Here is a 15340-nt window from a genome sequence, read left to right on the forward strand (position 1 = left end):
GGGGAACCTCAAGAAAAACACAACTCGGGTCAGGGGTGAATTAGCTGCACTGATTCTGAATCTGCAACCAAGGAACTTAGGTTAATAGAAGACAGATAACATCGGAAAATTCAAAACATTCGAAAAATCTCTTCTCAGAACAACCTGTCAGTTTTTTTGTCAAATAATCTAGCTAAATAATCTAATTAGCAAAGCAGTTTCCCAGGTCTCTCAATTACAATGAATGATTTCAGCGAAAAGTCTGTTAATCTTTAACTCTTCCCTCGTAAGTTCCAGGTGAATAGAGGATGGAGAACCTTAGGTAAATACATTTCCATATTGAAACATTTCAGTGCCTCCAGCGGGTGTCTGTGTAGGCCCTTCCATGGTTCGCTGTCTTGGGGAAAACATTGCTAGGAGTTCTGTTTCTCAGTTATAAACAATAAACACGTAAGAACCAGGGCGTGTTAGGGGACATCCTCTCGATTTCTTCTTTTTCTTTCCAGCTATTCACACATTCCAACATGCCTGTTGAGCCCCATTCAGTAGCCTTATCCAAGTGAATAAAACAACAAAACAAGTATGATAAAAGCAGGGAATAATAATACACACATAACACGATGATAAAAACGGAGATTGTGTATAGTAAAAATAAAAATAAAACGTGTGCAGTAATTATGCAGTTTTGTCAATCGGGTCCATTTTTACCTTGTCACGTTAATGTTTACACAGGACTTAATATTTAACTGGAGCTTTTTACCTGCTACTTACAGAAACCTGTTTTGGCCAGGCCAAGTTAGCCTTGATGTTCTCATCTGAGCCTCTGTTCCCTGTTTGAGCCTCAATGGTGTATGCAATGATTCCAGTTAACTGTTGACATTGATAAGCCAAGCCAAAACATACTCTCTAAAACATACACTTTCTCAACAATTTCATATTATTTCATTTCCCTGACCAGAACACATTCAAGCCTGAGGGAATTTGACCCAGGAGCTATAGGCTACATCTTAAGCCATTTAACAATAATCAAGAGGATACTTTTTAACTATTACATTGTACAAATACAAAATCCTATTTGAGGGAAATAGACAATAAGTGGAATAGTTCAGAACATGTTGCAAGGCTAATAACAGTGACAAATCAAATACAAGCCATCTGACATAGCAGCTTTGTGTGACACAATCCCCAAACACACCTAACTAGAACCGGGTGATGATTTGAGCAAGACAGTTGGTTCCACGGTGCCTTTGTGTCCCATGACATCATTCTGCATCCTCCCTCTGCAACCCAGCCTGTTTCAGGTGTGCAGATACACCAGTATCGCTCTGTTGCCAGACAAGGAGGAATCTCTCTCTCTCTTTTCTGTGGGTTGCATCCGTTCCTTCATTTGTAACTGCAGTCTCTTTATCCTTCCTAGCCTGTGCAGTGTCCACCTTGTTCCTCTCCATGCAGCTTTCAGGGGCCTACTAGCCTGTCCTGCTGGGTTTGGAGCCCACAAGCCCAGGGGTCAAATGAAGCCCAGGCCAGCTCCCTTGGGTCTCTGTGTGGCCCGGATGGGCTCGGTGATGCCCCGGCCCTCAGGCCCAAGACCCATGCCAGGGCTCCAACCCATACTCTGCAACATACGATTCCCAGTGTTCGATTCTGGGAGGGGCCCCACATTCTCACCCACCACTCCTAGAGAGAAAAATTCAGAGCCTGTTTAATATCTGGGGATATAACATGGGAAGCAGAAATTTGAGAACATCTTAATGCAAGTGAGTGAGAGTGAGAGAGACCTCATCAGCAGATATCTTAATAGGAAGAGGAAGACACGTGGAGCGAGGGAAGAGAGGGGAGTGACTGGGAGGACGAACGACGGGGCTAATAGCTGTAAACGTGGAGAGGGAGGAGAGGATCTTGATTAAAGCCTAAGACTGTTTAAATGGGGCAGGCTGGGAGAAGGAGGCGTCTGCAGAACCCTGACCCTCAGAACCCTGGGGCTTACTGGAGGCTACCGTGGTCCCCAAGGTAGTGCTGCGCTGGGACTGACCCTGTGCTTTCCACGAGGGCCCACAGTTTCAGAGAAACAAGGAACTTTGTTCCATTCTTACATCACTTCCTTCTTTGGGGATGCCAGGTATTATGCTCCGAATCCTGACCCATTAACCCCCTCATCCCATTGTCATAACCCTCAGATTAATCTGCGCCGCAACCGCCTCGCACCACTGCTGACCCATGAGGGAGCTGGGTTTAGAGGGGGAAGGACAGGGGGTAGGGGGTTGGGCTTAGGGTATTAATGAGGGTGGAGACCACACCAACATGATTGGCTTAGGGGTAAATCCGGTATATCTATGCTGACAGTAAATCAGGCAAGTTGACTGTTGTCCAACATGTAGGGATGGGACATATGGCACTGACGCATCGATGCTCGTGTCGCAAAACCAATACGCACAGTTTCAAAAAAGTGTTTGAGCTTGTATCAAATTACGAAACCACGTGATAGATGACGTTCAATGCTTCAAACGTTACTAACTGGTTCAAAGTTTTGCCGCTCTTCTGAAACAGAGCCCCAGAGGGAACGAAGCCACCGCTTCTTGTTAAAGATAAATCACACCCTGCCAGAGAAGCAGCACCAGGCATCGCTCGAGTTTCTCCCAGCGGTCATTATTATTTAGTCAAATCCGTATTGTAATAGGCTAACTAGAGAGGATACAATTTCTGGAGAAATTGTAGGGTGTGCTTGCTTGGGTCGGTTGCACAGGGGTCCGTTTTTTAATGACATTTTTACAACTGATATTTCTGTATATTTTATATAAAAATGCATACTTATTATTTATAAAGATTTATAAAGATTTTGCTGCTCACTTACAACTCAAAATACGAGTGAAGTGTAGAATGAAATAAGATGTCTTCTCATTTCCCCTGCAAGAGGCAGCCTCATCGTTGAATCAAAACGAATACATTTGGCAGACCGGTGTAAAAATTGACCTAATCTCTATGACTTAAACGTCATTTAAAGTTTTTCCCTTCTCATGATATTTTCAGGCATTTAGCCTACTCATTGCATTCATTCATTAATAAAGAACCCCCTTTGAAGATTATTCTACGACGTTACCCGGCAGTAGAAGATGGAATCGCGATTCAAACAGTACCATCTGCTAACTGAAAATATGCCCCCCAAAACGTAAATAAGCTTGACATTTATTTAGCGGAAAATCGCTCATTCATAAAAAGCTCACTGGTAGCGATCATTGTCAGTAACAACGCACAATGCGATATAGCCCTGTGTGGAGAAGCTGCCCCGGTAAATTGTACTACTACGGTACAGTACTAGACCACTGCTGTGTTCGTCTTGGTAGCGATTGCGTTGGTTGAATTGGATTTAACGTTCCGTTGTACGGTTTAAGCTGAAATTAATTATTTTCATGAACAGATTGACAACGTTTAGGCTGTGGCAATGAAGTTCAGGTTAGTAGTTAGACTTTTGATTTAAGTAAGGGGAGTGCCGAACATGTTCGGTCGCCGTTTGACTTTCTAAACAGCTGTGTACTGTAGTGTAGATGTTTTTGTAGTGTGTTGCCGAAGGCTTGAGCACACCCAATAATATATATGTGAGAGAACAAAGGTTGTGCTCTCGCCGAAGGCTTGAGCACACCCAATTATAAATCCGTGCACTTGAGTGTTATTTTATTGAAATGAAACGTAACATGATAGGACTAGGTAGGTCGATACAGTGCCCAGAAAACAAATGTTGATGATTCGTCAACATTGTCAACAGTAATAATAATAATTTGTAATAATAAAGTCCCCCCAGTTCACAATAGGCCTACATATCACAAATGTTAAGAATAAGAAAAAATATGTAATCTAGTTTAATTTATATAGACCGTCCACCCGCATCAACAAATAACAGCTTTTTCGGTGGTGTAGCTGGTTAAAGCAATGTTCGACGACGTATTGTTAGCGCAAGTCTGGATACCCGAGTTTGCGCCCCAGTGCAGGGAACCTCGGAAGATATTCTTTAACTTTTACTGTGAGAAAGTGACACAATTCTAATGGCCTACAGATGTATCACAACATTGTAATGTGTGAGCACGAATATCAGATCAAAATGAACACGTAGCCTTAATTAAAACATTAAATAACGTAGGGTAGTCTACCGTCGGAGACAACCACTACGCCTCATTCAGCCAGTTTAAACGTCCGCTAGATGACGCTGTTCATTTTCAACGCGCCGATAGTTTGGCTCTTTGGGCCGGCACAATCCAGAAAGAAACCACCAAAGCTTCACGAGGCATCGTTCGCCCATCCCTACCAACACGGTCTGAGAGAGAGGAGGACAGGGTCCAAAGGGAGAGAGGAGGAGGAGAGTACCTGTGGGGGCAGGTGCTCCCAGGGGGGCTGCCTTGCGTCTCCGCTTGACGTCACCTGTACACAGGGAGCCCAGGTGACCACTCGTCTGTCTGCAACACCACAGCCAGATCGGGATCGTCGTCATCATTACAACAACAAAGCCCAACTCATCGTCATGACAACCACACATAATCCTGACATACAGAGGCTTTTCACCTTCCCAGGGAGTCACACTGAGGTCCAGGTCATGCCAGTCCGAACTCGGGTTTGAAGGACACGTGAAACGATTCACAGGCTGTGTCACTTCTGAAGCTTAGGGCCGGATAGGTCTAGTTTAACACTTATTTACTCATGACTTGTGGACAGTGACATACACCAAACGCTAATTCTTTCACACAACCCAGTGGATCGCTTCAGATCTCAACGCATGACTATTCAGTGTGAGTCTAGCGCCCCCCTGTGGAGCCCTTACCCCTGGTGAAATAATAACCCATGAGGGTGGATGCAGGTATTTTCCATATGTATAAATATGGCTAGCTAGCATGTTTCCAACCTGCTGGCTGTCTTCATAGAGCAGCTCCTCCTGTGCCCTCTGTCTGTCCGAGAATCCCAGTGCAACTACAGACACACAGACATGGAGAGAGAAAGAGAGAGAGAAAAAGAGATCAGAAAAGATCAAGTCATGATGTCAGTCAGTCTATAAGCTCAGCCTGTAAGCTCCTGTTGAATTTCTGTTGCCGGGTTCTTACGAGTGCTTAACATAGAGTGGCAGGCTAATGGGATAACAGGTGCAGTACTGACAGGACTGGGTGGGCATCCAGGTGTGGTCTTACCTGTCCGTGGTCTCTCCTCGACCCTGGACTGAACCAAGGGCTGTGGGGGAGATGGAGCTGGGTAAGTTCCAATATAAAACATACACAACAAGGAGACGTATCCACAACTGCAGGAGCACAACCTTGCCCTGTATCTCTACAGTGCATAGGGATTTCTTAGGGAGTCTGAGGTTTCATTCAAAAGCACTCTCAAACGCATCAACACGTGGGGGGGGGGGTGCAGGGGAGCTTAGGGAGACTCACTCGTGGGAGTGGGGGTCTTGGGAGTGTCGTGTCAGTCTGTCATGAGCCCCCCCCTGAGAGGTCTGAGGGCCCCCGTGGAGGCGACTCAGTCTGGCCTGGAAACCTGGAGGGAGAACGGAGGCCGGCATCATGTCATCCATTAGAACTCAACACATGTGACGATGTCACGACTGAAGCAAGTTGCCATATCACACGACTGTGGTGGGAGCCGTGTTTGTGCGCCACGGTCGTTTTCCTTGTAGTTGGGGTCAGCTTGGCGAGCCTGGGGTTCCTACCTCTCTGTGCGGAGGGGCTCATGATGGGGAAGGAGCCCGTCAGGATGCTGTTGAACACCGGGTCCACCAGGTCCAGCTCCTCCCCCGACTCCCTCTCCCACCACGGGACCACCCCCGCCACGCCGCACGCCCCGCCCGACCCTGGCTCGCCCTCGTAGAACCAGTCGCTCTGCTCGTCATCGCCTGGGGAGCAGGGGTCAAGAGGGAGCGGGTCAGAGAAAGAGGCGTCGGGAGACTTTTCTTTTCAGATGGAATTCAAGTCCTATTCTTTCCAGATCAACAGGAAACAAAACGTTGTCCTCCCTATCACATTACATTGTATGGGAATAGTCCCAGTACAGAAGGTAGTCAGCAAATGGCCTTTACCTTGTCTCCCCTCATCATTGGTGTACAGTCCCCCATCACTGCTGTTGCTCACACTACTGGTCTCACTGGAAGGAGACAAGGGAAAGCGACAGACAGACAGACAGACAGACAGGATGGTAACGATGGGAGGAGAAAAAAGGTCGTTGAAAAAAAGCAGTCTCTTCACACGACGCTGTCTTTTTAAATGGAAACAACACGGAAAATAACTAGAATCTCCTCCAGGCTACTGAGCAGCAGCATGCAACACTAGCTTCCAGAGACAGGAGCCGATGTGGTCGGAGCGAGCAAGAGAAGAAGCATAACACTAACCACCTGTCACTCATGTCCTCGTCCGAACCCTTCTGTTCCTCAAACTCCATTTTGTCCTTGGGCCCAGTCTGAGTCAAAATGGCATCCTCACTCTCCACCACGACCCCTTCATCAGCCGCCTCAAGCCCCAGTCTGTGCGCAGCCATCTTCCTTTTTTTCACCCCGCACTTCCCCCCTCTGCCTTCTCCACCACCTCCGCCCAGCTCCATGTCCCCTCTGCACTCAGCTGAGCCTAGCCCAGGGGGTCTGCCCCCTGCAAGGGGCTTGGGGACAGGTGGGGGCCCGAGGATGGTGGTGGTGGGAGGGGTCAGTGCCTCCAGAGGGGGGTCCACGGCCATGCGTTTGACCTTGCGTCGCCGTCTCAGGCTGCGGGTCCCCTCGCCGGCCACCGGGTCGTCCGGCCAGAGTGGCCGCTTGCCCCGCCCCGTGTCTGGGTTGAGAGGAGTGCGCCGTTTGGGCCCCAGCTGTTCATCGGAGTCACTGTTATCTCGCCCATGACTGTTACTGGCAGCCACACCACCCGTGGTAGCACGGTAGTCCTGAGAACCAGAGGAAATAGCCAGAACGTGATCAATCAGACTTAGATTAGACACACCATCCTGCCAGGTCTACACCCCCCACCCATCCACCCACCCACCTTATGTTCATCCAGGCTGGACTCGGACCCCTCACTCAGGTGCCCCGTCTCCCAGGGCGGGTGGGGGTTGTCTGAACGCCTCTTCCTGCCACGCCGCTTCCTGGCCTGCCTCTTTAGCAGGCAGCCAACAGCCAGGGCGTGGTCCCCACCATCCCCAAAGCCCCCGCGCGCTGCCTGCTCCGAGCTCTCTTCCAGCGCAGACACCAGATCGTGGACCAGCTCGTCCATGGTCCGACGAAAATGCCTTGTGGGGGAGAGACATGTGGTTGAGTGAAGGGGAAGCTTTGTGATGGATTGCAGAATATGAAAGCTTAGATGAGAAAGGGACAATGTATAGCTGAGTCTGTGTGTGTTTTAAATATTGCTAAAGAAGGGCACACATCCACTACTGCTGATCATGCATATATCCTAGTTCACACCTATAGAAACAATTAAGCCATGGTCGTCGGATGTCACTTGTTAATATGGTGGCTAGTGGTGATTCACTGTTGTTGAGTTACTAGTTGCTAAAACATAAGCTTATTGATTGCTTTGACATAGCTAGTAGGCTATAGGAGATGTTTCGACAACGAGGTTGGTTTAATCCAAGCAAGGTAGCATCTTTCTCCCCCAGCCCATCATTAAGGGGTTGTAAACTGTGCCTAACGTTCACTTTATGAAACTAGCTACCAATTGTATTTTACCACTAGATTAGTACTACCTAGCTGTCACGTTGGCTTGCGTGGCTTAGATTCCTACCACTGGTACCAGCATCTGACGAAATCAGATGACACCTTTATTACAGATGAAAAAGCGTACGATTGAAAGCTAGCTAGCAAGCTAGCTAGTCAAAGATACAAAAATATCTAGCAAGCTAGCCATGGTTTGCCCTACTTTTCTGACAAGCTAGCTAATGTTCGCCGGTGATATAAAATCGACCCATTTCAGGACTACATACCAGCCGGTTCCCGCTTTACCGATGGTCTTGATATTAGCTGCACGGAACATTAAAACCCCCAATGCCTGAGACTTTTAACCGAAAACACGTATGGACAAGCAGTGGGACACCATAATGACAAACAAAGCTTGCTATCTCAAACGGAAGTGGAGGACATCAAAACAGTCATTCTTCTTCTTTTCCAGGTATTGTGGTAAGCTACCAACATTAGGTGGATTACCGCCACCTTCTGGAGAAAAGAGTAACACGATCATGCATATCCTTGGTTCTTACCAACGTCTGGTTCTGAACACTAGGTGGTAGGCTACTAGTACTCTTAATATGTCAACACCAACAACAAATCGCAAATCTTGTAGCTGTCCCTGGAGTTGACCACTGTAACAGGTGCACAACATAGAAGGTTTGCACCAGTGTCACCTTTAGGTCAAGGGACGACAGGTGCCACCGTCTCAGCATGATCTAATCATACACTGATCTGTGTGACATGGACACTACACGACAGGGACAAGGAAGTTGGAGGCAAGGTGATTTCTCAAACAAGATCAGCTGTAAGCTGACCAGGGTTGTGACTTGACTCAGATTTTTGAGGTTGGATGACCACTCAAGACACATCTCAGATTTCTGGCGAGGGGTCCAGGTAAATTTAGTAGTTCATAGTCCACTCTCACAGCCCAGACACTTCACATGCTAACTGAACTAGTCAGGCACACACCACAAGCGTGTAGTTTACGCAAGTCTGTAAACCTCTATCTACTTTGTGGGAATCGTGGCAGCAAGAAAGGAAGACGGTGTCAAGAGTCCATCAGACAATGGAATCATGATATCAATAGAACACTTTGAAGAGTGTCATGAGGATGGGAATATCACTGACTCTACTTTGAGCTGGGTAATGTAGTTTATAGCTGTTCCAGAGTGTGTTGGCTCGGCTGCATGTGGAAGCTGGAGAACTACAGCATGGCGAGGTGCTGTGCAGCATGTAGATGATAAGGGAAACAATCTTTCTGCCTTTTCACCTAAGGTCTATATGACCCCATGAATCTGAGTCTTATCGAGCTACAGTACATTGTTTAGTCCTGTGATTTTTGTCTCTTTTTAACCATCCAGTATGACAATACAGTACAGACAATAATACATGCAGCCCTGTAAAGGGCTTTTAAGTTGTCAGTGTGTGCGTGTGTGTGTGTGTGTGTTGCAGGGTAACTGGCAGGCCCAGGGTGGCAGCTGAGACTGCCAGGGGTGTGTGTTTCAGTAATCCCCCGTTAGATGATCTGAGCCATCAGGATTTAAGAAGTAAAAGGGGAGAGGAACGAATGGGGGAGCTGTGAGGGAGAGGGGTGAGCGCAGGGAGGAGGAGAACATGGTGTCCTCCTATGTACAAGTGTGGTCCTCCTGTAAATGTCCCCTTGACCTTTAACAACTCTATCGGGAAGGTTTTCATGTAACCGGGTAGGAGATTGCATGTAAGCGCCAACCCCTTTATAGATCTTTTGAACTTTGCATTTATTTAAAAGAGGGCACAAGCTCAAATTGGTTTTCAGTGGATGTGTATGCCGTGACAATAAGAACAATGACTCTTCTCTTTGTTGTGTGTTTGTTTCTCTGTGTACAATATGCGATACATTGATTATATTTTCAGCTGGACCGTGAGACTGTATCAAATCATAACTGCCCCACTAAACCATTCTACTTTTTTTTTTCTTTGATTCAATTCACTTTCTTAATCCCATAGGAAATTCAAGTGTTTAGAGTCTCTATCTCTAGGTTCTTGATTAGTTGTATATCAACCCACCTCAGCCAACCAACACTCCAAGCTGAGACAGCCAGACAGCACATTATTGCCTGAGTCTTGCAAGAAAGATCGGTTTACAGTATTAGCTGGAACACTGTCATCTGACAGAAAGGGTTAGTAATAAATGAAGATGCACAGCATGATTGGAGAGGCATGACGTTATGTACTTTTGTTCAACCTATTGTAAGAAAAAAATTGAAATAGGTCAAAGTTGAATCTCAGGTTTCCTTAATTAAATCATTTTTGACCTCTCAGTGTCCTACCCTGCAGGCCTATGGATGAGTCCCCATCAAGTCATCCACTTAAGGCTGGTTTACAGAGAGGCTGTTTATGTTTGAACATTTTAACAGTTACAGTTTATCTATAAACACTTTACATTCTGCACGCACTCTTATTTCTCTTACTTATTTTCCATGTATTGCAGGTATTCCTGGTAGAACATTTTCAGAATGTTATATGTGGCCTGCTAATGCAAACCTCCTAGTGTTATTTCTCTGTCCTGTTAATTCTCCTAGTGTTATTTCTCTGTCCGGTTAATTCTCCTAGTGTTATTTCTCTGTCCTGTTAATTCTCCTAGTGTTATTTCTCTGTCCTGTTAATTCTCCTAGTGTTATTTCTATGGCCCAGTGTGTAAACACAATGTGAATACAAATATATCCATTAGAATTGACATCCTGGTAATCCTATTGTTGGGATTTGTCATCCCTTGGATGCTACCAGACAGGATAATGTGTGTTTTCCATTATCCTGCCAAGGCCAGCCAGGGGCAACACTTGGGGTAGGTCTGTTTTTGGACACGGATGCAGGTATACATGTAGTGAATAGTGATTCGATCAATTCCCCTTGGCAGAGACCCAACCATCCACTCTCAGGGACTGATCCTGCAACAGTCTACACAGTCCAGAAAATACCATTAATACTGATTTTTAACATTTTCAATAATTTTATTTGTTGTACATACAATTTAGTTAACTCAGTTCAAGCGATTTCTGTGAATGCAATGAATGCACACATGACGCAGGTGCAGAGTAGGTCACGCACTGGTAGCTCAACCAATAGCATCAAACGGATGTCATATTGTAAAAATATTGCCATAACTACGTTACATATTGTACAATTTTTGTATTGCGATATATTGTTACACCCCTACTATTACAGCTTTACAATGTGGCTTACCAGTTACTGTTAACAACTGGTATGTGTGCAGTCTAGTTTAATTTCCAACAGGAGTCAACAAGAAATGTATTTTATACTGTTGCTCTTAGTGATTATTATAATCACAATATGTGAGAAATACAGAAAGAATATGAGGAATATCTGGTGTTTTTGTATTTTGAGAATTTTCTCACAAAGTGCAATGGGAACATGAAAGACTCTCACCCAGTTCCTACAAACTGTGGTTATGGGTTGTCTTTGTGGTAAAGAGGTGGAATTCCTGTGCATGACACATACCTGCAGGGTCAGCTGCTGTAACTGTTCTGTTAGCTGAGTCACAGTGGTGGATAGGATGGTGGGGATGACATGGATTGGGGATGGACTGTGCCAGTTGGCCTCTGCACTATGGGAAACTGTGAGAAGTGTGTGTGTGTGTGTGTGTGTGTGTGTGTGTGTGTGAGAGAGAGAGAGTGTGTGTGTGTGTGTGTGTGTGTGTGTGTGAGAGAGAGAGAGAGAGAGAGAGAGAGAGAGAGAGAGAGAGAGAGAGAGAGAGAGAGTGTGTGTGTGTGTGTGTGTGTGTGTGTGTGTGTGTGTGTGTGAGAGAGAGAGAGAGAGAGAGAGAGAGAGAGAGAGAGAGAGAGAGAGAGAGAGAGAGAGAGAGAGAGAGAGAGAGAGAGAGAGAGAGAAAGAGAGAATCAGAGACAGAGTCTGTAAATGCGTTTTGAAAAACCTAGATCTTTTTTTTTTTGGTGTATTTGTGGTTAGCTTGGATAGCATCAGCCCACAAAACAACGCAATAGTGAATCACAGTCAAATTATAACACAGATACAGATTTGTTATCTTAGACTATTAAAATATAGATCTATACCTCTTCTAGGATTTAAAGTTAAATAAATAAAAAAATTGCACATATTTTCGGTGGTGTTCAGTGGATCTAAAGCACTATTGTGGCACCCCAAACGATGCATTTAAAAACTGGACGCCGATTGGCGGCAGCTATTAGAGAAGAGTCGAGTTTCACCTCCAGTGATGTCATCCGCTGACGAGGCTTTCTGAAGGTCCAGGAGAAAGCGAGAGAGATGTCAATACAGCGCTTTAAATAACCGAAACTCGGATGACAGCAGGTAACAGCCAGTTATATCAGTCATACACCGCGCCCTGAATGAAGATGCCTCAGTTGTAGGCTATCCATGTTCTCCACTGTCAGAGATTAGCTGTATTGTTTTGAGAAAGGAAGTCAACTCGTCAGTGAAAGGTAAGCTGCAATATTCGGGTTATTATGTTCGATTTACATGCCATTGTTTTTTTCAAAGAGGTATTTCTATTGACTAAAGAATAATCATGTAGCACAGTCAAAATTGCTCACAGTCAACTCATCGTTTATTTTTATTAATTGTATTTTTGCCATTTGAGGGCTGTCTGTCTGTGAGCGTTATTCAATTAGAAATTGGATCGCCCAGTAGCCTAGTTAAAGTGTCCTCACCAAACATAAAATGTCGATAATGATTGATGATTAGGTTTCAACAGGCTATCAACAACATAACAGTATTATGTAAGTTATTTATAATCATTTGGGTTTGTTGTATGCCCATGAGTTCATTTAGATGACATTGTCTCAGAAACCAATATTGTCAGTAGAAAATAATGGCTCAACTAAACCGTCACTAAGCAGTAACCAACATGATATCATACTGCTGTTGATAAACTAAAACATATTCAGTTACATCCTCAATGCCTGGATGAAGGGATGTACTGTAGTGTGTGTACTGCCTGTCGGTAGGTAAACATTATAAATAAGTTCTTGTAGGAAGCAGCTACAGCCACCCAACTAGCCATCTCGTCTTCTCCATTTGAGACCCACCTTACACACCCAAGCACGGGGACTCAAGCCTCCTCTTCTTGCCTCCTGTCCTGCTCTCCCTATGGGACTTAGGGGACCCTGATGCTGGCCTTGAGCCAAGGACTTGACTAGAGGCATGGGGGATAGAGAGAGATAGAGAGAGAGAGAGAGAGAGAGAGAGAGAGAGAGAGAGAAGCTGGTTGGCAGAGTTCCATCTCTATCTGTAATCACTATTCGAGTCAATTCAAGCCCCCAAACACGCACACACACACCTTCAGTAGCTCCTCATGAAGTCTTGAAAGTAGCCTGATGATTGTGAAGGTCGAGGCTTCATTGTGTCCAGGTCACCTGTCTTTTGTTTTAGAGATGAGGAGTTGCACAATCAGAGAAATGGTTCTAGTAGTTCTGCTGTCACATTTGAATTCCTTTCACTGGAACAAGATATGGACCTATACATTACGTTGGTGCAGCCTTTTATTCGTACAAATACTACATCATTTATTGTGAGCCCACTGTCATCTATTCTGGCCTATCCAAAGGAAGCTTGGCCTCTATCACATATCATCACATGATTGGTGGTAGGCTCAAAGTAAATAATTACCTGAGAGACTTAGAAAACCATAGTCCTAGACAGGAAGGCCAAATGGTCTGATGGAGCATTGTATGACCGATGTGATTTTGGAGTATATATTGCTTTGCCATGGTATTAAAATTAGGGGTGGGCGAATCTATCTCAAGACCGATAGTATCGATACCAACGTTGGTATCAGTAGCCTATTGATTGATACTGGCGTGATAAGATCGATACTTAAGTTTCAATTTCTGTTCTCTACATTCAGTACACAACTCCCTTTACATCATAGTGGTTGTGCAAACAGCGTCTAACTTCGCTCAGGCTCACTTTGCCCCTCCCCTGCTAGGCTGTGACACACAGTGGGAGTTGTTGCCGGCGTGTACGTGCAGTAACACAACTCAGCGGCACACACTAACAGTATTTTTGACAAAACTCTTTGTCCTGTGTTTTATTATGATCATAAATATGAACAATTAATTAAAGGAAAAATCATTCAATGATCATGAAAATTCAAATTTCAATTCAAATTTTCATATTGATGATGCATTCACTTCATCAATTATGAGGCATTGCTTTCCACGACACGAAAGTAGATAAACTGCTTTTCTAAGTAAAAAGTATCGGTATTGGCAATACTGGCCCTGTATTTACTCCTTGGTATCGTATCGATACCACATTTTGCAGTATCTTACATCCCTAATTAAAATGTGCTGTTTGTTCCTGTTTGAAGTTTTCTACATTCAGTCTGGGTTCCACTGTCTCTCACTTATTCAACAGAATGAGATACTTGGCTGGATGGTTATTGGTATTATGAAAGAAGTATGAAGGAATGAGGCAGTTATTATTTCACTCAGTTTTTCTCTCTCTTTCACACGCATTCACACACACACACAGACACACACACACACCCACACACATACACATACACACACAGACAAACCAGCCACATGCGATTTCCAAGAAACATAAAGGAATGAGGTCCACTGTTAAGATGAACCTGTTCTTCTTGTATTTGGGTCATTGGGTGAGCTTCATGGCAAAGGTCAACCTGACTGATTTGATTGACAGACTGAGAGCATAGTGGATGTCTGGTAATGAACACCTCTTACTTAAAAGGCTCAATGAGAGGCCTGGACTGCATGTACTGTAGTTTAAATGTGTTGAATTGTAAGGGAGAATGGAAACTGGAGCTAAGGGGTTTCTCATTGTGTTAAGCCCTGGAAATCCCAAGTGCTTCCATGACAGTTGTCAAAAGACTAGGCTTTATGACTGTACATGGGTACGTCTATTCTTACATGCTGTGCCAGTGTGTCTACTTATTATTTTGTGGAAAATAGGTAACCTTGACACACTGGAAGCAGGACAAGACTGTGTCAACAGTCCTGTCCTTCTGTAAACCTTCCTCCATCACATACCTGCTTACTGAAACACAAACCGCCTAAATCGACACAATTATGTTTGCGCTGGCCTGATTTAGTCTCGGACGTACCGGTACTCTGTAACAGATTCACCTGTCTAACCTCTCAATATCTTCTGCTCTCTCCTTCTCTCTTCTCTTTCAGACCCGTCAGACCATGAACTATGTGGGTCAGCTGGCGGGTCAGGTGTTTGTGCAGGTGAAGGAGCTGTACCGGGGCCTGAACCCCGCCACCCTGTCCGGGTGCATCGACGTGATCGTGGTGCGCCAGCCCGATGGGACGCTGCAGTGCTCGCCCTTCCACGTGCGCTTCGGCAAGATGGGAGTGCTGCGCTCCCGAGAGAAAGTGGTGAGAACAACCTGGCAACCTCGATGTGTGGCTTAGGGGACTGACATAGCGGTCTTTCTGTAAGCTTCAGGGTTCGGTTCTTTCGATCTGTTTCAAACATTTTCGATGTTTTTTTTCGAAACAAGGCGTGCTTTTTTGTATTAGTTGTTTTATTCCTAAGCGTTTTTGCTTCAAAGCCTTGGCTGTTTAGTTTTTGATAGAACTATGGAGACTTCCTCGTGTGATTTGCACAGACGTCATGAAGGTTGTCAGTAAGGTGGTCTGGGTGCTTGGCCTTTCTTCTTTACCAGGTGGACATGGA

General features: G+C 45.1%; 2 protein-coding genes across 3 annotated transcripts; one reads left to right on the forward strand and one right to left on the reverse strand.

The window, feature by feature from the left end:
• Positions 1-13: 13 nt before the first annotated feature.
• Positions 14-8105, reverse strand: gpatch2 (G patch domain containing 2). 2 transcript variants are annotated; one of them, XM_062467449.1, is made up of 10 exons: positions 7915-8105; positions 6978-7221; positions 6344-6879; positions 6032-6096; positions 5666-5848; positions 5391-5493; positions 5148-5187; positions 4868-4932; positions 4336-4424; positions 14-1656 (listed from the first exon to the last, which is right to left on the reverse strand). In XM_062467449.1, the coding sequence occupies exons 1-10, from the start codon at positions 7962-7964 to the stop codon at positions 1487-1489; spliced, it is 1545 nt and encodes a 514-aa protein (XP_062323433.1). In that variant the 5' UTR covers positions 7965-8105; the 3' UTR covers positions 14-1486. The 2 variants fall into 2 exon arrangements, with proteins under 2 accessions (XP_062323433.1, XP_062323432.1); XM_062467448.1 differs by having other exon boundaries at positions 6341-6879.
• Positions 8106-8588: 483 nt separating this feature from the next.
• LOC134025204 (phosphatidate phosphatase LPIN1-like) lies at positions 8589-15075 on the forward strand. The gene is made up of 2 exons (XM_062468105.1): positions 8589-8800; positions 14836-15075. Exons 1-2 carry the CDS (start codon positions 8732-8734, stop codon positions 15073-15075), a joined length of 309 nt encoding a protein of 102 aa, XP_062324089.1. The 5' UTR covers positions 8589-8731.
• Positions 15076-15340: the final 265 nt, after the last annotated feature.

This window comes from Osmerus eperlanus, chromosome 8 (genome assembly GCF_963692335.1).
Source record: "Osmerus eperlanus chromosome 8, fOsmEpe2.1, whole genome shotgun sequence".
NCBI classification, from domain to species: Eukaryota; Metazoa; Chordata; class Actinopteri; order Osmeriformes; family Osmeridae; genus Osmerus; species Osmerus eperlanus.